Source organism: Taudactylus pleione, unplaced genomic scaffold, assembly GCF_031769625.1.
Source record: "Taudactylus pleione unplaced genomic scaffold, aTauple2 ptg000065l, whole genome shotgun sequence".
NCBI classification, from domain to species: Eukaryota; Metazoa; Chordata; class Amphibia; order Anura; family Myobatrachidae; genus Taudactylus; species Taudactylus pleione.
In genome coordinates this window covers 15,960,437-15,984,108 of record NW_028284467.1, presented here as the reverse complement: position 1 = coordinate 15,984,108, position 23,672 = coordinate 15,960,437, and the positions used below count along the sequence as shown (strand labels likewise).

Below are 23,672 nucleotides of genomic sequence, written 5' to 3'. Positions count from 1 at the left end.
AAAAAGAAAAAACACAATAACACTAATCTTTTCTCTGGTTTGCACAACAGTTGGGTCTCTCTTAGTTATTACTGCCATTACTCTATTTACTAATTTAGCCTGGCACAGAGAATCTAGGATACATGCAGTGTCAGCTACATGATGGTACCCATTGATCCAGCAAATTGAAATTGCAAAACATTAGGCTGTAACCTACAATAATAGCAGCAATGTAACAATTTAACAGTAACATCTGTGATACTTGTTTTAGGTGACTAAAGTTTAAAAAAACAAGTAACACGTGCCCTCGTTAGTGATGTCTTAAAAGTAACTATACACAATTTTCATGATACTATCCCTTTCAATGTCTTTTGTCTTACCTCATTGCCCAGCAAAACAGATACACAGGCCTCGGATGCATCACATATGGAAGTCAGATCGTGGCCACCTTCCAGAGCGAGTACTACGCGACCCCCAGCCAAGCTCATCAGCTGACGTGTCATGTGACCAAAGCCTAAAAGAAGAGAAGTACTAGGATGGAACCCTGTGATAACAAAACTTCTCTTTAAGATATGTAGACATCAGAGGAAGTCCTAACATACATCACTGATGGTTCCAAGCAGCACTTACATTTAGCTGTCACTTTGTATCCTCCAAGAGGGGCTGGGTGTCCTTCAGCAGCATCAAAACCAGCAGAAACCAAGACCACGTCAGGTGAGAACTCGTGAGCAATTGGCATCACCACTGTCCTGTAAATAGAAGAACAGAAAGGTCATCACAGAACCTGAATGGGGGATTTACACTATGTTGCCATTAAAGAACCCCACAAATATTCAATGTAGGGATGTGCAGGCTAGGATAGGTTCGAATTTGCATGCCAAGTTTGGCTTTTTCCCTCCAAAAATCGGGTCTCAGAAAGAGGCAAAACTTCATCTTTCATGGACAAACATCATCATTCCTTGCCAAAAGTCCATGGAAGGTGATGTTTGTCCATGAAAGATGACGTTTTGCCTCTTTCTGAGACCCGATTTTTGGAGGGAAAAATCCGAATCCATTATAACCCCTATTTCTCCATCTATGAATGGGGGGCTATCAGTGACACAAGAGCAAAACAGGAGTGAAATAACCCATAGTCCCTGTAGGGTTTGCAAAAATGCTGCTAGTTTTCATGTTGCTCATTGCAATTGTAATTCAGGTATTAGGCTATGGTTAGGCCAATACAGACTACAGGTAATGTTGTGTGCATTATTGTGGAACAAGTTGCTTAAATAAAAAACATGGGGACCTTGTAAGGTTAAACTAAAGAAGAAAAGAAGCATGTAATAGCAAAGTAAGACCGTAACGGCAAATCTTCAATTAGCGATAAATACAATAAGTGCTTATTCAACCCTTTGCAACGTTTAGCAGATGAAAGGGCAAAAAATAAATAAAAGGAGGTAAGCATGGACCAGCTTGATATATATTCCAGGCTTATGCTCGCCTTACAGCCCGTAGAATTGTCATTCACATTCCTTGAATTTTTAAATTACGTAAAATTCACAAAGATGAGGTGCACAAAGGGGATCAGTAGCAGGACAGTGACATTCCGTTCAGATAGGGAAAAAAATAAAAGTAGCCAAAAAAAACATAATGAAGAACAGCTGTTATGTCACAATGAGTTGGAAATGCAGCGATTTAAAATAAGGGAAGCCATTTTGTTGTGTGAATTAACATTCATGTGAATACTAATATCTTTCAAGCACGCGTGATGAAGCCCGATGGTGTGATTAGCACTGGAACAGGTCATCATGGCCCCACTCGCTGCCTTCAATTGCGGCATTGTACAGGGAAGTTGCACTAATGAGATTTGCAAGGCCACGCAGACACCACCACCCGCCTGGACATGCCATCCAGGTTCTCTTGGAGCAGAGACATTAAATATGCAGCTAAGTATGGGTTATAGTGGTCGGAATATTTATTAAGCTCACAAAATGTCTGCCTCCTATGTGTGTAAGTGACTGGTGCTTTTAGGCTGAGTGTACACTTGCTACAACTGTAAACATATTTCCATGCAGAAATATCCAGCTATATTATCACAGACTTGTTCTATTGCAGTATATAGTAAAATGATACATAAATGCACATGCCTCTTGTTCCCTGTAATTAGCTATCCCGGAGAGCTTACAATCTCAGTAGATGCAGTGCTTCATAAAAACTAGCAATGAGGAAATAAGGATTGTGAGCGAAGCCGTGAGCAGAATTATGCTTTCTTTGTGCAGAAAACCTATTTATAGACTCCCTTTCAAGTAAAACTAATCCAGATGTAGAAAATAGTGAAGGGGGCTGGTGGGCAGGAAGAGGCAATCTCTTAATGTGGAAGAGAATTAAAGCACTGCAGCAGTCACATCTAACATTCCATTTGGCTAAACACATTCACTGCACAACTCGGGGAGGGATGTACTAAGCATGAAAATGCGGCCAAAACTCTGAAAACGCATTTCCATATGTACCAAGCTCTGGAATGTGATCCATTCTGGAGCTTTGTACCCGGTGGGTAACACCATCTTTAGATGGCGTTACCCAATGGAAGCATATGAGCTTCTTATCTGGTTTCTTCTGAGAGAGATCCAAATTGGACCCCTCCAAGTGTCCCACGCCGCTGCATGCTCGGTTCTGCGCATGCGCAGATGGACATGGGTAATAAACCCAGAGGTCCCTCTAGCATCTACCTACAGCAAAGGACAGCTCTTATTGGGAGAGATGCGTTTTGCGATATTAATCGCATTTCTAAGTACATACCGGCGGAATTAATGCCCCTCCCCCCGCAGCTGTCCATGCCCCCCGCCCGGCTTACCTTTGTTCAGTATGCCGGGCGTCCGTAGGGATAATGAAAGGTGTCGGGATTTTGACGCCTATCATTCGTCCCATCGGGAAGCCGGCTGTCGGCATTTCGACTGTCAGCTTCCTGACTGCATACCCACTGTACAACTCAGACATAATATAGTATCACTAAAGACATTCACTGCACAACTCAGACATAATACAGTATCTCACAGTCAACACAGTGGCTTGTTTTATAACCATTTGTTTTATCTTAAATTATCACTTTACAGGCTGTGCTTGAAAAATTACAGGAGCTGATTGGTTGGTACTTATCTTTCACAATTGTCTCTCTAAGCTTTTATGAATACCCCACTAAATTATTAGACTGCACTATATATATATATATATATATATATATATATATATATATATATATATATATATATATATATATATATATATATATAGATAGATATATAAAAATGTACCTCAGTATGGCTTGACAACTGCAGGGAAAAATTTGACATTTTTAAAAATCTGCAACTATTTATGATAAAATCCCACGTATGAATATAAATTGTGAGAATCCTTGTGTGAAATTGGCATATGTGCTGTCACAGAGATCTATAATAGACTCAATTAAATGGAAAAGCAGTTTTACAAAACAATGCCATTAGATATGCTGAATTCCCATTAAAAATGGTCATTTACGGGTAATAAAGAAATTACACCACTTTACTGAATTAGTAATTGTGATTAGAATGAGTTTATTAAGCACAACAGTCCTGGTACAACAGTCCTGGTTTACTAGGGACCTAAAATAACGCTCTAAGCTATACAATGATGACATCGGGTTACAAAAGTACCTGTGTATAAATGCAAAGTGCTATTACATATTGTAGAGTATAAAATAGTCTAATATAAAGGACAGCAGTCAGGCCACTATGGCATTTGCAGATTTATTTATAAATCTGACAATTTATAAATTTTTTAAAAGGGTTGGTGAACCTACGAGCATTAGGCAGCTGGTCTGGTCCCACAAATTTTGCCAAAATTGCTGGTTCAGCCTCCATCAGCTGCAATCCCTGCTTGTAATCCCCAACCACTGGGCGTTCAATGCTAAATCCTCACCACAGACTGCTTTGACAATAATTACATTAATTACATAAAAATGGATTTGGACAGTTTTGAGTGGCCAAAATGACATATACAGTTAGCGGCTTGCCTTTATTTAGTGCCCATTACAAGTTCCTTTCTTACATATACTGTATGCACTTTTACCATATTTTATCAAAAGTCATTGCCATTAAATTACAATGAATGCTGTTTAGGTGAAAATACTCAGGACAATGCCCAATCGGTGAGGCGCCTTCTGCTCATCTCTGTTTTGCAGCAAAAATTAGCAATTAGAGACATTTGCACTAAAGATATATGAGAAAATAAGTGCCACTTAAAGTGGTGGTAAGGATATAATGAGGGCGATTTTCACAATCGATTTTAAAAAGTGTTCCCCGACATTTTGCTAAATATAATGACAGATGACATCCTATTTAACACATCTGAGATTTTTCGGTAAAGTTTGAAACCATTGAACTTTTTCTGTTAAAAATAGATTACAGTAATGTTTTCCCACTTTTGAGAATATCTTGATAGGGTACTTCATTTTCAGGAACGTTGTTGTTTGTTGTAACCGGTTACAAAACTCCTAATGTAATAATAATGTCTTTCCCATTTTGATTGGTTTTTATGTCACTGAAAACAGTAAATGTACAAATACGCCTTACCTCACTTATGCTGATAGACGTTCCCTGTTTGAACACCATCATAAACTAAATGGTGCAAACCAGAGGAATAAATGGCTGCCTCATGTTTATTTAAATAGCTGGTGATAAGAATCGGAAGACGCTGCACATGATGGCCTTACTCCCAGATCAGCGTTTTCATGTGATATGAAGTGTGAGTACAAATCTTATAACTGAGACAATCACTGCAAGGAGCACAGAGAAAACACCGTACAGCGACTGCAGCCGTCAAATGCAGAGATCTCGATTCACTGAAAATAATGCTTAAATAAGGAATAGGCTATGGGGGATATGTCAGGACGTGCAATTTCCCCAAACCAAGGTTTGTGTGCTTCAATAATATTAATAAGAATGATTTCTATTGTTATCATCATCCACAATTATAGACATTTTATTCCTTGCCTGTTTAATGCAACTTTTTATTTTTAAGAAAAGAGACTATTTTTTTTACTGCCATATCAAAAATAACAGAGACGTGTTACCTCTGCACACTGCATTATAACACAAACATGCAAATGGTAATCACAATAAAACACACAAGAATGCACATTCCAAGCAACGTCTCCTGTACATTATTCTATAGCAGATCTGCATCTGCTCTCTCAGGATATGTAAATTAGGCTTCTCTCTCCTGAGTCAGCAGGTAGGGAGGGGAAAGTGATAGGTTTGCAGTCTCCTAGTTAACAAAAATGCTACATACAAACTATAATGTGGTGGTTTCAGAGAAAAATTACAGTGTGTATTCTATACCACTTGCAGGGTTTTGTTTTGTTTTATTAGTCATAGGCTAATAGGTGCTTAATGTGGCTTTTCCGGTCTCCTGTTTTGTTAATTACATAACTGATAGCACATGATGTAAAATGGCAACGCAACAATAATAAAAGACAATTACATTCTAAAAATCAAAATGACAAAACAATAATGCTGAGTATACATTTTCCCCTGCAGTACTGTACTTGAGTATTGGCATAAATATATTAGTATCTGTTATACACTAATATATTTATGCCAAAGCTCAAGTACAGTACTGCAGGGGAAAATGTATACTCTGCATTATTGTTTTGTCATTTTGATTTTTTATAATTGAATACCCTTTAAAAAATGTGGTGACAATACAGTAGGAGTCTGTAAGCACTGGAAGGTATTTTATATATTGAAGGCAACACACAAGATTACCTACCCTGATAGATCATAGAAGTCCATTGTGACTGTATTATACGTTTAATGCAAATAAAGCTGGAAAATGTATCATTTCTCTTGTGACATTTCTGCTTCCTTTTATGTATGCAAACACTGAAACGTAACCTTCAAAGGGTCCCAAATAAAGCTAGATGCAATGTTTAACATATTACATTTTTATCATCAAATTATTCCCTTTTACTAAATTGTCAGACTTATGAGAATTGGTGCAAAATATAAAAGGTGATGTTGCCATAGGAACCAGATGTTGCTATGAACAACAACTCTTCCCTCTGCACCAGTTTCCATTAATAGCCCCCAATTGCTTTAATGGACTGGCTTTCTCCTGTACCTTTCAGCCTTGTAATTATACTCAAGTTGTTTCTTTTTACTATCCTGGGACAAGGTACAGCTCTGTGCCATATACAAATGGAACCAAATAAAGAAAAAGCACTTAAATTGCAGGGCAGCATGTACAAACCAATAAAACTGAAGGTTTATTTTCATTGACCCGGGTTCTACAGTAAGGCATACAGTACTCGGTGCAGGCCGCAGAGTATTCCTGGACAGCATAACAAATCTCCGCCATAAAAGACACAGCTTAGAAGGAGGCTAGAAACAGGTTTTCAGCAAGCCAGAAGTCAGAGGGACAGGAAGGTGGACCGGTGCTGGTAGTGAAGACTGGTGTTACTATATGTAGACTGTTCGGGTTTACGTTGCTTGCCAATGGGCTGCATGCCACTCTCTAAGCACATCGGTTAATTTAGGAACACTCCAAGCAGCGCAATTCAATTATTAGTATACTCCATGCATTAAATGCCCACATGTGAATAATGACCACATGGATCTACGTACTTCGTTCAGTCTGTTAAGGCTGTGCGTGAGAATAGCTTCACAAGGTGACAGTGCAATTACTTGAAAAAGTGTGTATTGGCACTCCTGTCGGATTACCAGCCCAGGGTGTATTGGACCAGAATCTTTTAGCAGCCTGTGTTGTGTGTAAATAAAGATATGAATGTCTTATGGGGAGAGGGCTGCACTTATCTTGCCCAGATAATACCTGTACTGTGGACACCCAGAGGGCTTCAGTCCCCAGCTCTCCTCATCCGGCACATTCCACCAGCACTAAATTGCACTACAAGGTCAGAAAAGACAGAAACGAAAAGGAGTGAAAAGTGGGAGCAGAGAAGAGGAGGTAGGAAACCTAGAAAAATAGGGACAAGGCAAGGACAGGGCAGAGAAAAACATGGAGACTCACCTGAAGGCTGCAAGATATTCTGCATCACCCATAGGGGGCTCCAAACCACCTGCCCATGCTACATTGACATTGAAGCCTTCTCCACTGTTGGCACCGACCTGCGGTCAAGAAAACATGTAAGCACACCAGCTAAGAATCACATACAAACTCACAATGATGTGAATATGAGATGTCACGGCTTAAAGCTGAACCATACAACTAGATGTTCCTATGCATAGGGGGTCTTGCTGCACTGCCAACCCATACCATTTTGCACATGTCCCCGAAAATCCATTTAAATGCTATTGAGAGCCCTAATTTTGGAGGGGCTGCCTTCATCTTGGGGCGTGGACGATTGAGATTTGTGCAAATGAAATCATGCATGAAGAAGCTACCCCAAAAATATGCCAAAAATGGTGCCTCTGTACAGGCTTGGAGTAACCTTAGGGGCAGCTAGCATAAACTCAGCAATTAGACATAGTGACATCATTATAGAAGCTAAGAAGATTCCATCAAGGTGACTATTGTTGTACATTTATATCATATGAAATAAAACAAAGTGCAATGTGAACAAAATGTTGAGTTTCTACAGGACCAGTACTAGAGATATGCTGAACGTGGCCCTTTATCACTTGCTTTGTTCAGGGATATGGCAAAAATAGTATCTAGTCTGATAAGACAACTACCCAAAAATAACACAGGAACGAGCAGGATTTTCTCAAGATAAAAGGATTCTGACTGGAAACTTGATGTCTTTGACTCTGTGTGCAGCTAAAAGGTTAACAGTTTAGGTGATAAAAGTTTTTTTTGCAGGCTTCAAACGTAGAAATGCAAGTGTTCTGTCTGTCACGTTTATAACATTGTTTTCAAAGGAGTTATTTTGGGCAAGAATGCATATTCCCATCTGTTCTGCATCTTCCCTCCCCCTTTCTCGTAAAATCCTTTGTTCCTCAAAATATCAAAGAGATGATGATAAACTGTTTACAATGCAAAATCCTCTCAGCCCTTCATCCCCCAGAGTCCCCTCTCTAGTAGAGGCTGCATGTGATCAGCAATGCCAACCCAAGATCATTTTTTTCAAACCCAATTCTGCCATAGTAAGAAACTGCCAGGGTTGGGCTGCGGTGAACAGGTATAGTCACTAAGGATCCTATAAGCCAAAGACCATATCAGCCTTGGCAACAAGCAATTAGTATACAGGAAGTGGGGTGAATGCCGTGGGTTTAAACTACTAGTGTCGTTACTGAGACAGCGATCACCTCATCAGCAGCGCCACTCCCAGGGAAGAAGTTGCCATCATCATGTCGATGGAGGGAAATGTACAGTACATTTGGGTCTCTGTAAAATACTCTTTGTGTCCCGTTACCATGGTGCACGTCCTGGGGGAGAAGGACATTGAACATATTGTTAGAAAATGCAACAACAACAATAGGTGCTTATGAGAACAATGTACAAAAGTACTGTGTATTATTCTACAATTATTATATAGAACACAGATCAAGGCTGCAGAGGAAGAGTCTGCAAACTGTCTATTATGCAAACCAAAAATACACATGATAACCGGCTATTACCATTATTGCCATCAAAATACAAATAAGACTGGGCCACAACCTTTAGCAATCATGTAAACCATGAACACACAGTGGAGTAAGTCTGCTGTACTAATAGCCACAATAAGAAGTTCATTGAATCACTAAGAATCCGTGACACTAATATTCTCAAAGCCTTGTTTAGGATATTACTGTGGCCGTCTGAGGTGTTGCTGTGACCACTTTTCATCCACTTATTACCACTATTTATATTACTAAATGGAGCACATTTTATCCACTGAGTGTAACCAAGCAATTACATTATTTGCAAAATAACCCCTATTCTATCTATAACCATATTCTAAACAAGCTCCCTAGTGTGTGTAATACTAGCCTGTGATGAGTTTATCTTTGGGGGTTATCTGTAGTGAGCTACCACTGTCCCCTTCTGCCACCTCAAAACCCTACATCATCTGGTATGACTTGCAAAGTAGGAATAGGTTTTTGCATTACTCTGTTCAAATTTGATGACATCAGCAAGTAATGTAGCCAAAATGGATGCCCATAATGAGTCAGTCTACAGCCACCCTCCTCCATTACACGTTGAAGATGTCATACGCTCTACTAGAAAGCACTAATTATACATTTGTTTGCAGGTTTAGACCAAACCAAGCACTAAACCATACACATCTTGGAAAATTAGGAGAAGCTTTGCACATAAACAAATACACACTGCTCCTGACAAAGCCACAGAACCCGCAAGTTTACACCATCACAAAGAGGCACCGGTATCTACTGCCCACCACAGCTTAAAATGATGAATGAATATTGCCACAATCTTAAACAGGAGGTCACCTCCAAACCGACACACCACAAGAAAAACAATGGCGGCTCAATTCCAAACCAGAAGTTATACAACTAACGGCTTACTAAATTATAGACCATTAGTGTACAGTACTGCTACTAAGCGAAACCACGGGACCAGCAAAATACTGTCCTGGTGCCAAGGGTAAGGGAACGGGCAATCAGGAATACATTCTAGGTCTAAAAAGAATTATATAAAACTTTTTGTAACCATAATGTATAGAATATCATACCACAAAACAATAAGCAACTTAACAAATCCTCCCTAGCACCTTATAATTTAATTAGACACAGATGAAGCAGTGTTCTATAAAAGTGCCCTTAACCCCTTCCTGACTGGAGGAAGTTTATGGCATAATGAGTAGAACAACTTTTGTGCTGCGTTGGCCTTGCTGGGGACACTTCCTCTGCTCTTTATTTACAAAGAAAGTCTGAGGTGATTATTAGGTCAGGAGCAATAATGAGATTTTCTTCCCTAAAACATTACATGATACGGCTACAAAGAGTTAATTTGCTAAAAAGGATCTTTTTATTTGAAGGAGAAAGTAACCTGCAGCTGAAGTACGGTAGCATGGTGGTCGTGAAGAGTATGAACTTGCATCAAATATACTGTTTTCATTTACATTTTACATTACAACCCACAAACAATTACTTATATATTTACTTAATTGGATATTTAAACAATGACTTTTACTCCTTTCATCATTTTAACCAGTGGTGGATTTTACCTAGCGCCTACAGGGCTGCAGCCCCCCCAGTAAAATCTGCCACCTCAGGGAGCCAGTTGTAGTCTATGACTGCACTGACTACACTGTGACTGGCAGTGGCTTCCCATTGGAAGCATTACCTGCCAATCACACACAGGATAGGCAGTCCCAAGGAGTGGTGTTTTCTCCCCCTGGTACTGCCAGTCCGGGCTGCGATTAGCAGAGAGTGTGCTTCCAGTGGAAGCCGCTGCTCTGCCTTTTGGGCAGTCCTACACGGCTTCTAGAGGCTGCAGCAGATGCAGTCCTTAGAAACCGGTGTTATGCGCATGCGCGGCCTTTTATTCTTTACCCATTCTATACGACAAGCATCAAGAACGCATTTCCTGAGTCCTCAGAACTCTCAAGTAAAATGCACGGTTCACTAGTTACAAACTGCCTTTAAGCTCTCTGGCTGAGCGGCCCGCTCACCTCCTGCAAACAAGGGGACCACATGTAGGCTGATAATCTTCTGGTATTGCCCAAATGTGATCTGATCAATTTCAATCTTTCTTATCAGGCCTTGCTGCCATTTTGAGCCCACACAAAGCAATACCAGGCCGACCTAGGTGTATTGTGCGTATATACAGTGCATCCGGAAAGTATTCACAGCGCTTCACTTTTTCCACATTTTGTCATGTTACAGCCTAATTCCAAAATGGAATAAATAAATTTTTGTCCTCCAAATTCTACACACAATACCCCATAATGACAACGCGTAAAAAGTTTTTTTGAGATTTTTGCATATTTAATGAAAAAAATAAAATAAGAAATCACATGTACATAAGTATTCACAGCCTTTGCTCAATACTTTGTTGATGCACCTTTGGCAGCAATTACAGCATATACTTGCCGACATTTCGGTATGTCCGTCCAGCAGGGAGGATGGGGGCGGGACAAATAGGCGGAGCGGGGGTGTGCCGACGCGATCGAGTCATCATGGCCCCGCAACCCCCGCTTTATAATGCCAATATTACTGGCATTATAAGGCAGGGGGCGGGGCTACGATGACGCGATTCAGCACGAATCGCGTCATCACACCCCCACACCGCCCACTTTAGGGGCTGGCGCAGGGGTTTAGCGGGGTGCCGGCACCCATTCCGGGGGACTTGCCTAGTCTTGCGGGGTGTCGGGAGCGGCACCCGATTTTCGGGAGGCGGGAGCCTCAATTCTTTTTGTATATGATGCCACAAGTTTGGCACACCTACTGTAGCTTTGGGCAGTTTCGATCATTCCTCCTTTGTAGCACCTCTCAAGCTCTATCTGGTTGGATGGGACGCGTCGGTGCGCAGCCATTTTCAGATCTCTCCAGAGATGTTCAATCGGATTCAAGTCTGGGCGCTGGCAGGGCCACTCAAGGACATTCACAGAGTTGTCCTGAAACCACCCTTTTGATATTTTGGCTGTGTGCTTAGAGTCGTTGTCCTGCTGAAAGCTGAACCGTTGCCCCAGTCTGAGGTCAATAGCGCTCTGGAGCAGGTTTTCATCCAGGATGTCTCTGTACATTGCTGCATTCATCTTTCCCTCTATCCTGACTAGTCTCCCAGTTCCTGCCGCTGAAAAACATCTCCACAGCTTGATGCTGCCACCACCATGCCACACTGTAGAGATGGTATTGGCTTGGTGATCAGCGGTTCCTGGTTTCCACCAAACATAACGCCTGGCATTCACGCCAAAAAGAGTTCAATCTTTGTCTCATCAAACCAGAGAATTTTGTTTTTCATGGTCGGAGAGTTCTTCAGGTGCATTTTGGCAAACTCCAGATGGGCTGCCATGTGCTTTTTACTAAGGAGTGGCTTCCGTCTGGCCACTCTACCATACAGGCCTGATTGGAGGATTGCTGCAGAGATGGTTGTCCTTCTGGAAGGTTCTCCTCTCTCCACAGAGGAATGCTGTAGCTTTGACAGAGTGACCATCGGGTTCTTGGTCACCTCCCTAACTAGGGCCCTTCTCCCACAATCGCTCAGTTTAGACAGCCGGCCAACTCTAGGAAGAGTCCTGGTGGTTCCGAACTTCTTCCATTTACGTATGATGGAGGCCACTGTACTCATTGGGACCTTCAAAGCAGCAGATATTTTTCTGTACCCTTCCCCAGATTTGTGCCTCAAGGCAATCCTGTCTCGGAGGTCTACAGACAATTCCTTGGATTTCATGCTTGGTTTGTGCTCTGACATGCACTGTCAAGTTTGGGACCTTATATAGACAGGTGTATGTCTTTCAAAATCATGTCCAGTCAACTGAATTTACCACAGATGGACTCCAATTAAGCTGTAGGAACATCTCAAGGATGATCATTGGAAGGGCAAAAATGAATTTATTCCATTTTGGAATAAGGCTGTAACATAACAAAATGAGGAAAAAGTGAAGCGCTGTGAATACTTTCCGGCTGCACTGTACATACAGATAAGAAAGGTCATACCTTTAGTCTTGTGACTACTGGCTCCACCAATGCCATTAATATCCGCATGTTTAATGTATACAGTAGGGATGGTAAACTAGCAGTTCTGAAGTATACAGATTATAATTTAATGCCACTCACCCAGTCCACAATAAGGATTTTCCTTACATCTAGCCTTTGTTGCAACTGCTTAGCAGCAATGGCCACAGAATTGAAGAAACAGAACCCCCTGAGGAGACAGTAAAGCTAGTGTCAGTAACATTATGATAAACACTGTCATTACTGATTAGCTGGACATGCGGTCACACACACAGAAACACCCATAGGCCTAACTATTAGGACTATGTATCCCCAGCAGTGTTACCAGCCATATGAATAAAGCATATACTGTACGTACATGGCTGTAGATGGGTCAGCATGATGTCCCGGGGGCCTCACCAAAGCAAATCCATTCTGTAACCAAGAAGAGAGAGTCTGAGGAGCTGACTGCAAGATTACATTTATTATTTCAGCTATGGGACTGAAGAACTATTGTCAGGTCCCAAAAGACAGACACTGAATTCTATTATACAGATCATCCATGTTAGAAATATGAAGTAGGAAGTGTGAACTGGAATCATAACATGAAGTCAGAATTCCTTGAATTTCAAATAAACATCAATAGATTACGTTGTTGGGTTGGTTGGAGAAACACAAATAAATGTTCAAAAAGAAAAAAAACTTTATTTTCCTGAAAAGACAAAATATTGTCATCTCAGTATAATCTGTTAAGAATACCGTCTATATTTACAAAGTGGCGGCTTTTGTAAGCCAACACTTCTAGGCGGGTTGAAGCTGAAAATTTAAAGCAGCACTCACATTCAGTGTAATACATGGTGGCGCTTTACAACGAATGTTAGTGCCACTTTAAAATGTAAATTACAAAACAGCTGCCGTTCATAAATATAGCCCTATGTCTTCTCTGCCAGCATTGACTTCTAAAGGCAGAGGAGATACTCTAACGAAGGTTACTTGGCATGAATAAACAATAAGGTCCATGTCACATACCTTCAATTCTCGTGTGACAACTTTAAACGCGAGGTCTATCACACTGCCAGCGGCCCAGCGGGCAGCATTTGAGGAATGTAGCTCATTCCAGATGGTGTCGCTGTCCACCTGTGATTGGAAAGCGCACGGTAAGAGAGAGCTAACACACAAAAAGGTGGTAAGAGTAGACTCAGTAGGTCGGCCACATCACTTAAATGGCACCTGACACCTACACACGCAATGAAGGTAATTTTCAGAACGTAGCCTTTCAGTTCCCTCAGTACCAGTGACATGAGAAATGCATTATGGGTAACTTCATTCTCAAGTACTGTATATTGCCTTAGCTTGCACTATGGCTGCCTCTACAATGTGTAGGAGACGGGTGCGCTTTTAATTGACGACAAACAAAATAAAGCTTAATAACTTTTATTTCAGTACCAGTAGACTGTAGAGTATTTCTATGCATTAATCTTGCATGTCTAGTAACAATACCATGTACAGCCATATTATTTCATGCATTATCTATTGCTTTCTCTTTCTTATGAAGTTATCTCTTCACTGAAATAGATGGTGCAGAACCAAACAATTGCTATCATTTTATAAAGAATCCTAAAAAAAAGACAATTAGAATATGATTGGTAGCGATGGGTAGAGCACATTGGTGCATATTATACCATGTTAGTAAATAAGCCTCAGCCTGTGAACAGGTGTATAGTGTTTGATGGGAAGCTGTAGTTGGTCTTAGTCACAAAACAGACATAACAGCAGCAATTATTTTCCAGCAATGGTAAAAATAAAAAACAGGATATGCATTTCCGCAATTTTCTCATTGAGTTCAATGCAGTTTCCAAATCTTTTGTTATTATAAATGTATTTTCCAAACGTCATCTGGTAACCTAACTATAGTGTCTAATTGTATTACCGGAGGACTCGCAGGCTCAGGTCTTCAAGTGCTTATGAATAAAACCCTTAATGATTTTGGGTGAGGCTGCAGCCTAAAACCCTCTGCCTGCCCGTTTCTCTGATCTCAATTATGGTTTGTTTTTAGGAATAAACGCACTGGAAAGGAATTTATTTTATCTTTTTTTTTCTTCTTCTTCTTCTTTCATTTCCCGTGAAACATCTTGTTTCCATCAGAGTCGCGTCAGCGCCAGGGAAATAACAAAGGAGACACGGAAAAACCTGGGGGATTCTGGGCTAATGAAAGGCATATGCGAGGCCTTAACTCAATCATCCCCTGAGGTTTGGATGGCCTGGCACATGGCTCGCGATGGGTGAATCAGTGGTGGGGACTGCTAGTATAGACACACTTCATTGTATCTCTTAGGACAGAGAAGGATGTCTTCTGCAGGACATATGGTCCTAGACAGGTTACATCTGAAGGCAACTTTTGCTGAGGTACAGCAAGTCCAGGGGAATGAAAGTAACATTGAAGTAACCTTTGTGGAACAGTTAAGAGTAAAGGAATGTGTTTTCGGGTTTCACGTGTCCCATGTGTTAGATGAAAGGATCCCATTTTCCCTGTAGGATAAGGTAGGTGATTTCTAAAGTACCATTAGCTGTAATCTTATCAAAGGGGACATTTGGGACCATGCACTCCTACTGTCTCTATAAAGAGGTGTGACCTTGAAGAGCTGAACATCAAAGTTCCCCACTGTCAGCAAGAACTGTGGTGTGTGATATATAGGTTCCCCATCGGAGAGGAATATACATGCTGAAAGAATGAGGAGAAGCAACAGAAACAGTATGTTGTGTTCTAGTATTAAAAAACATGTCTATAGGGACAACATACAGCGTAGACAAATGGAATAACACGAGAGAGAGTAAAGTTAATTTAAAATATACATAGTATAAATGTAATACTAATTTCATATTGTAGTAGGGACCAGGCAGATTTCGCAGGAGCAGCCAGGCTATAGTTCATTTATACAGTACAGATAGCATATACTATGCAACCACATATATAACATTATATGGGTTATATAGCCATATCTACGGTATACACGCACACACACACGTGTGTGTCCTCATACATACACTACTGCTGCAGGCGCACCAAACATCCCTTCTCGGCGCCCCAGGTGTCATCTTATTTTGCTTGCACCGAGCATCTTTTTTGCCAAAAATACAACAAACGGATTCACAAGACTGCACTGAGGGGCTGATTCAGGCCCGCTCGCGAGAGCTATGCGCTCGCCAGCGGGTCTATGTTTGCCCCCTGTGCATGCGCCGCCTCCAGCGTGCACATGCGCGAGACCCGGCCAGCGACAGGCGCCCCATCGCTACGGGTCTCTTACCAAAACGGCAGCAATTATTTTCCAGCAATGGTAAAAATAAAAAACAGGATATGCATTTCCGCAATTTTCTCATTGAGTTCAATGCAGTTTCCAAATCTTTTGTTAAAACGGGGCCTGTCGATTGTAATTGACAACTCACCCCGTTTTGGAGGCGGGAAGTAAAGTAAAGTAAAGTGAAGGAGCGCCTCCCGTTTGTGGGAGGGACCACTGACATCACCAGTGATGTCAGTGGTGAGCTTCCAGCTCTATTTAGAGCCGGAAGCTCACTGGGGCTTGCGACGGACGAGACCCTACCACAAGGGTCTCATCACAAGCCCCGATGGTCGAGATGGTTGCGACCATCACCTGGCCGCTCGCAAAAGCTGTGGGTGGTCACCCACAGCTATGCGAGCGGCCAGGAGGCCAAAACAAAAATAATAAAAAAAAAAACGCCCTAATTCAGAGCGAGCGCTCTTAAAGAGCGTCCAGCTCTGAATCAGGCCCTGATTTATTTGATACTTAACACTGGTACATCTGTGTTACAGAGTCTAAACCTGTACATGAAGTGCTACGATACAGCGGTCGCAGCTTTTTTCCATCCAAGGTCTGTTGTATATCATGGGCCTGATTCAGACCCGCTCGCTAGGACGCGTTCCCACGCAGCCAGTTGATGTTTGCATTCTGTGCATGCGTATGCATCTCAGTGTGCGTTTGCGAACCAGTACATGCGATCGTGAAGCACTCACTCGCTGCACATAGACACCTCGCTTGAATGAGTGACAGCAGAAGCCGTTGGTGGGTGGTGACAAGGGTTGGTCGCTGGAAACGTGGGAGTGGTGGTGCAAATGCAGGTGTGCCTGGGCGTCTTAACGCCGTTTCATTGGCGTGCATAATTAAGACGCAGCATCATAGTACACGTCACCTGGTTGTTATACAAACTGAAGCACTTGCAGTGCTTGCGGTAGAGTATGGTCAACTGCGTTCGCTTCCGATGGTACTTAATGTTACCGATGGTTGCATACACATCCTGGAGATGACGTGCATAAGTGAGTGTCTTAAGACAGGTTGGTGGGCATCTGCATACACAGCGTGATCGCACGCCAAGACATAGTGGGCGTGCTAATACCTTGCCGTGTGATCGCAGATTTCCATACTTTCGCTGCGTTCGAACGCATCTAGCGAGCGGCTCTGAGTCAAGCCCTATATATACGAAGCACAGGTGTCACATATCAAATGGATCACTGTAGTATTGTGAAGCAGTTTGACGTATCCGTTTGCTTCTAAGACACATTTTCGGGTGAAAAGGACGCTCGGCGCAAGCAGAGTTGCACAGGTCCTGGAGGCTCATTATGAGGAAACATTTGTAATATATATATATCCATATTAAACAATACATCTGCCAAAGCACAGGCTACTCTGCAATAGCCTCGTGAAGAGTTATATGTGAAGTTTCATCGATTTTTGCAGTAGGAATTCAAAGCATAAATTTAAAAAAAACAAAAACAAAACAGTGGAGCTGGGTTTTGATTTTAAAGCAAAAATTTGCCACTTTAATTCCCGCTGCAAAAATCAACTTTGTGTTCTTGGGAAAAAGGAGTCTGCCCTTTAATATTTAGGGTAAGGATGCATATTCCTGAATTACGAATGATCGATGTATATATTTGCTCTAAGAAGGCCAATAAGAAAAATATCCTTAAGCTTGTACTCACCCCAAGTCCCCCACATGGCAGCATGACGAACATCCTCTGAGCTAGAATGCCTGGAAAACAATAGGAGATGGTTACGAATATAAAATAAACTGCCATTGTATGTACGTACGTATGTGTATTTTTGAGAATTATTACGCATATATATAGATTTAAAGTGGTGATGATGCCTTTGATGATTCAGTAATCATTAGTTATTTACAATACACAGAGGCAGTTTGGCACCTTCAGTTGTTACAGGACTACATCTTGTATTAGTATTCGGCAGGCTGTACACCGCAGACCTAAACCATCTGTTTGGTGTACCGGGTCTGGCACAGACTACCTGAAACAGTTCATTTCCTTCAGAGTTTATAGGAACACCGGACAAATAAGATAGTGGCCGACAGGCATATGGTTTAAACAGCACAAGGCTTACAGTGGAGATGAAAAATTAAATGAAATAGTGTGTAATAATTAGCTATTACATGCATCTTGAAGCATAGTTCTAATTATTTGATGACCAGAATTATAACAAATGTAATAAAGATAATTTGTAAATATGCATTTTGATCCTGGAGATGGGAAACAATTATCTATGCAGCTTTTCTTATTCTACAACACTGTTAGGGGATGGGAAGGAGGCATGCAAACGTATCATAGATCACCATGATATGTCCCTTCCTCCTCTGTGCACACGCAGACTCCCCCCATCTGTCCCCCCACTGACAGCAGGTGATGCCTATAGGGCGTGTGTGAGCATGCGTGCCCCAATGTGAGCAGGCAGGCAGACATAATAGGGTGGAGGGCTTTTAATGCAATGTTACTCTTGCTGGTGTACACTGATTAAACGTTGGGGCAAGGGTATGGGAAATTCATTTCTTGGGGGTTGGGGGATATTATTTGATCAATGGAGCGATGGCGGCAATTCAGTTTTTGGTTGGATGATGGCAATATGGTTGGGTGAACTGGAACCTGTAAATTAAAGGCAGGGCTGAGTTGGGGAAGAAAGAGGTCCATTTATTATATGTGAATGCTATACATCTAATGTTCAAGCTGCCCCTGTGGATGGGTGGTGGAGGTAGATTTATTCAAAGTGAATACTACTGAATTAATGTCAGGGCTAGTTTGGGGAAAAAGCCCTATTTGTAGTTCCTGTGGGGGCTGGTTAACATGGCTACTTATTAAAGGTCTATGCTAATAATCTAATGTTGAGACTGGTTGGAGGGAATAGGTTTATTTATTTCATATCTTCGCTGATAGGGAGGGAGGCCTAATTTGCATATGAAGGTACTATTAATGTCAAAGCTAGAAATGTCTGTTGTAGCATTAGATACCAGCGGGAGCAGAAGCAAATAGTGAAAGCGGAAAGAACAGGTAGGAAAGTTACTATCTGCCAACTCATAATTGTGGTGTAACAGTCCTGATTTTGATAGATGTTGCTGGTGAAGCGTGGAAACACGTGCATCTACCATTGGTGGGCACAGCCTTGCCAGTGTGTTTGAAGCAAATAGATGGAAGCCTAACAGTGTCTAAAGTGATAGCCACACCCACTCCCGTGACTTGGCGGCACGCTCACTGGTAGCATGGACATGCATTGCACCACCTATAATAGGTTTGACCCCACCTGCTAACAAACTTATAAGTTATTAAAACTTATTTGCAGGTTATAATTTTCTATTGACATTAATGCTGACACTAACAGCATTTATCTCATTTAGTTCAGATACACCAGGATGGTTCACCTACGGAGACGCTTCTGCAACCTAGGAGAAGCCGAAAAATGTGACAGCACAGAGGGCTTAATTCAGAGGCGGTCGTAGGATGCAAGCGGTCGCTCAGAAACAAGGCGGCCGCTTGCATCCTGAACGGCCGCCTCCATGTCGGTCGTTAGGCTGTAGGTTAACACCCACAGCTCTAACGACCGCTAAGGGAGATGGTCGCGATGGTCAAGACCATCGCGACCATCGGGGCTTACGACGAGACCCTAGGGAAGGGTCTTGTCAACCTTAAGCCCTAGGGAGCTTCCTGCTCTGTTTGAGCAGGAAGCTCCCCACTGACATCACTGATGTCAGTGGGGACGCCCACAAAACGGCAAGCGTTCCGAAAGGAACGGCTCCGTTTGGCCGGGCACGCCCCCTGCCCGCCCAGCAAACGGAGCGAGCTGTCAATCAACATCGACAGCTCGCTCCGTCTGCTTCGAGCCCGGCAACGACAGGTGATCCGTCGTTAGTGGCGGCTCCTGCATGCGCACGACGAAGCCATCTCCGTCGTGCGCATGCCCTGTGGACCAACATCGAGTTGGTTGCGAGCACTCAGCGCTCGCGACCGACTCTGAATAAGGTCCAGAGTGTGCAGAAGATGATCTAAGTCCCACTGTGAGGGCACATTAGGATTTCCTTTATTACATTGGACAACTTTGTGCTTGATTCAGAGATGGATGCAGTTAGTATCGCTGCTGTGTCTTTGGACACAGCACCGATGCTAACATATATTGATGCAGCAGGAGGCATCATCTCACCATCGCGACCATCAATCGCAGTAATTGCCCATCCGAGTAAGCTTAAGCTTACTTAGAATGGGCAACGGAACTGCTCAGCCACGTCCAAGAACTCTGCGTCGGAAGACGCAGACCCTGGCCCCGACACGCTCCCATTTCTCGGAATGTTGGCCGGCTCCACCCAATCTCTGCCCCCAAACAGCCGCAGCCTGATTTGGGGAACTGGAAGAGACCTCGCAGTAGAATACCGTAACATGCACAGTACAGATCCTGTGTATGCGCTGGTCTTCTAACATCGGAGATGTACGCAAACCATCAGGTATGTTGCATACATCTCTGAATGGCCCTGTGTGTGAAGCTATTTATTGTATTGCTCGGACTGTGACCTGAAATTCGTTTCTCCTCTGAAATATAATATGGAAACGGGTTGTATTGGAAGCATGGGATGAGCACAGAAGACTGCCAGCTCTGAGGTGGAGGGGAAACAGCACTGGGACACCAGAAAAAAACCAAAGCATCCTCTTCATCTCTTTAGCACATTACAATGACTCACTCAGCAAAATGAAATATGGTTTCCTTTACCGATTCACAAAAGAAAGTGCTATATGTAAGTACATATCCTCATATACCTTATACAGCACCTTTATAATTAGAAAGCTCTCAAATGATAAAACACTTTACTCAAATTATATATATATGAAAATATAGTGCACGAATCAGAGGTGGAAGCTAATGCAGCCACTTTTTGCACCTTTATGCTAATGCCATAGCTGATAGGATTTGTACAGAGGCGCCCACCGGCTGCGACGCTAATCATTGCTTTGCGTATTAAGACAAAACATCGGTCGCACATCAGTCGCACCATCAAACATTGCACCAGCTCTATGGAGGAGCAGAATGTCCGTTTGTAACCGTCAAAAAAGTTGCAGTCGCTGACTGCCACACGTCCGGGTCTAGCTAGCCACCACCCATGAAGACCCTCTGAAAGTGCCTCTCTCTGCATCCAAAATTGTTCTGCGTCCCATCGGTAACCATCGGGACACATGCACAAGCTGAGCACATCGGCCTGCGTCTGACATAGACAGTGTCCGCCTCTAAATCAGGCCCATAATATATTGTATTTCAAAACTTTTCACTTAAAGTGGGTAAGTTATCTAGTACAACCTTATCTATAGCTATAAATGTAGTTAAAAATATGAATAGTTTTATATCCATTTTCATTGTTTTATGATGGTAACGACTTCTTTCTATAACATCTATGCAAGTGTAAATTATTTATATAATACACATATGCCTAGAATAGGTGTGTAATAAGTTTGAAAACATGCAGATAATTTATTCGGATTCTCGCATCTAATTTTCTGCATGTTTGGACATATCACACCTGGCCCCCTGTAGGTCACACCTGGCCCCCTGTAGGTCACACCTGGCCCCCTGTAGGCCCCACCTGGCCCCCTGTAGGCCCCACCTGGCCCCCTGTAGGCCCCACCTGGCCCCCTGTAGGCCCCACCTAGCCCCCTGTAGGCCCCACCTGGCCCTTGACATTGCTGAGCACTGCCTTTTCCTCTTCATTGATTATTCTCAATGCCAAGTAACCTGACCACAAGGGTAAAGAAGAATGGGTAAAGACAGTGCAGTAAGTGTGAATGTCAGTCTGTCTGGTACGGTATCACACTTAATATTAGGTTATGTATGTGTCATTCTGTGTGTATTAGAAGCAAGAATTCCTAACACTGAAATTAAGGGATATACAAAATCACCATGCTGACCATACTGATCATTACAAAGGAACAGTCACCTATGGACAGGCCCAGCTATATTGGGAAACATCCCATTTACCCCTTACCTGGCAGTCATTACTAACTCTCCTTGACCCAGGCCGTTGCTAAATTACAACTGTGTACGATCTATACCAGATGAGTCAAATAGGACGGTAGATACCAGTAGAACAGCTGGCGTGTGCCGATCCATACATTTCCTAATACAGCGTACTTTATATTGCTGTATGGCAGGAACCGGTAAACAAAATCTCTTACAGATCCAAAACAGACATCCCCAGCCAAGCAACAACTTGGTACGTCACGTGAGATGTATGTCAGCAATGGTAGTAAAGGATGACGCCAGGCTATACGGAGTACTGGAAACAATGTGTCCGCTCAGTGACATTTTCCTGTTTATATTGTCTGTATGTATGTATGTATGTATGTATGTATGTATGTATGTGTGTGTGTATGTATGTATGTATGTGTGTGTATGTATGTATGTGTGTGTATGTATGTATGTCTATACACACACATACCTAGACCTACCCAGAGGCCGGTATAGTAAGGCAGTCAGGCGAGTGTGATGAATGCTGTGGTTTGGGTTAGGAGTGTTGTTGTGCCTCAGTCTATGTGGACCTTAGAGAACAGGGAGAATACACAGTACTGTTGGCCTTTCCTCAGAGTGAGCAATGTCTGCTTCTTGTGCTTTTTCTCGACAGGTCTTCAGTTTATGAGCCCGGTGTCTCCACTTATGTCAACAATGTTTTTTTCTACTCTCTACCTTAAGGCTCTTCAAACAGCTTAGTAGTGAGCACCCATGTCTGTTCCATCCTTGGAACACTCTGCTCTGCTGAAATCCTCTATATGTGCTGTAAAATGTGCGATCTACTGAAATTGCTGCAAAGCAGATCATATCTAGAACACAGCTAATTTTATCAGCAAGTTCAATCCTAATTTACTCATCATTTGTGTTGTAATTACTATTTAATTTTTTTACACACGGCATGCAATGTTACGCAATGCTTTTTACACACGGCATGCAATGTTACATAGTGCTTTTTACACACGGCATGCAATGTTACATAGTGCTTTTTACACACGAGATGCAATGTTACTTAGAGCTTTTTACACACGAGATGCAATGTTACATAGTGCTTTTTACACACGAGATGCAATGTTACATAGTGCTTTTTACACACGAGATGCAATGTTACATAGTGCTTTTTACACACGAGATGCAATGTTGCGCAATGATTTTTACACACGGCATGCAATGTTACATAGTGCTTTTTACACACGAGATGCAATGTTGCGCAATGATTTTTACACACGGCATGCAATGTTACATAGTGCTTTTTACACACGAGATGCAATGTTACATAGTGCTTTTTACACACAGCATGCAATGTTACATAGTGCTTTTTACACACGAGATGCAATGTTACATAGTGCTTTTTACAAACGCTACAAACCATTTTACTTCCTGGGATACCGAATTGTCCAAGGCCACAAGATAACAGTTCTCTCGCATAAATAACTTTTTAGATTTATTGATGGTTTTGATCCAGACATATCAAAATCCCCTGAGAGTTCACATACAAATGATATCTTGTGTATATCTGGGATGTATATAATGTACATAATACATATTTCCTGATGTCCTGCTTGTGCAGTTGTAGTAACAAGACTTAGCACAGGTTACCTGCCAGCTTGCGATTGTCCAGTTTGAGTCTGTTGTGCGGATTGGTGCCATAGAGCAGCACGTGAGTCTCTGTATGTACAGACTGCAGCTCTTCCAGGGATGCTTTCCTACCACGAATACACTGCAAGGAACAGATCATTAATGTCTGTGACAGAAGCCTGTGCCGATTAGCAAAATAAAACATGTT

General features: G+C 42.2%; 1 protein-coding gene across 3 annotated transcripts in view; it reads right to left on the bottom strand.

The window, feature by feature from the left end:
• Positions 1-23,672, bottom strand: part of HDAC7 (histone deacetylase 7) — a 348,234-nt gene that overhangs the window by 9,338 nt on the left and 315,224 nt on the right. For 2 of the 3 annotated variants that reach the window (XM_088465963.1, XM_088465962.1), the window contains 9 exons: positions 23,486-23,606; positions 17,545-17,594; positions 13,581-13,688; positions 12,931-12,986; positions 12,675-12,762; positions 8,259-8,378; positions 7,021-7,118; positions 610-728; positions 360-493 (listed from right to left, as the gene is read on the bottom strand). In XM_088465963.1, coding sequence (XP_088322089.1) covers positions 360-493; positions 610-728; positions 7,021-7,118; positions 8,259-8,378; positions 12,675-12,762; positions 12,931-12,986; positions 13,581-13,688; positions 17,545-17,594; positions 23,486-23,606 — 894 coding nt within the window. Of the gene's footprint in view, positions 1-359; positions 494-609; positions 729-6,822; positions 6,898-7,020; positions 7,119-8,258; positions 8,379-12,674; positions 12,763-12,930; positions 12,987-13,580; positions 13,689-17,544; positions 17,595-23,485; positions 23,607-23,672 lie in introns of those variants that run through there. The other variant, XR_015877084.1, reaches the window with a different exon arrangement.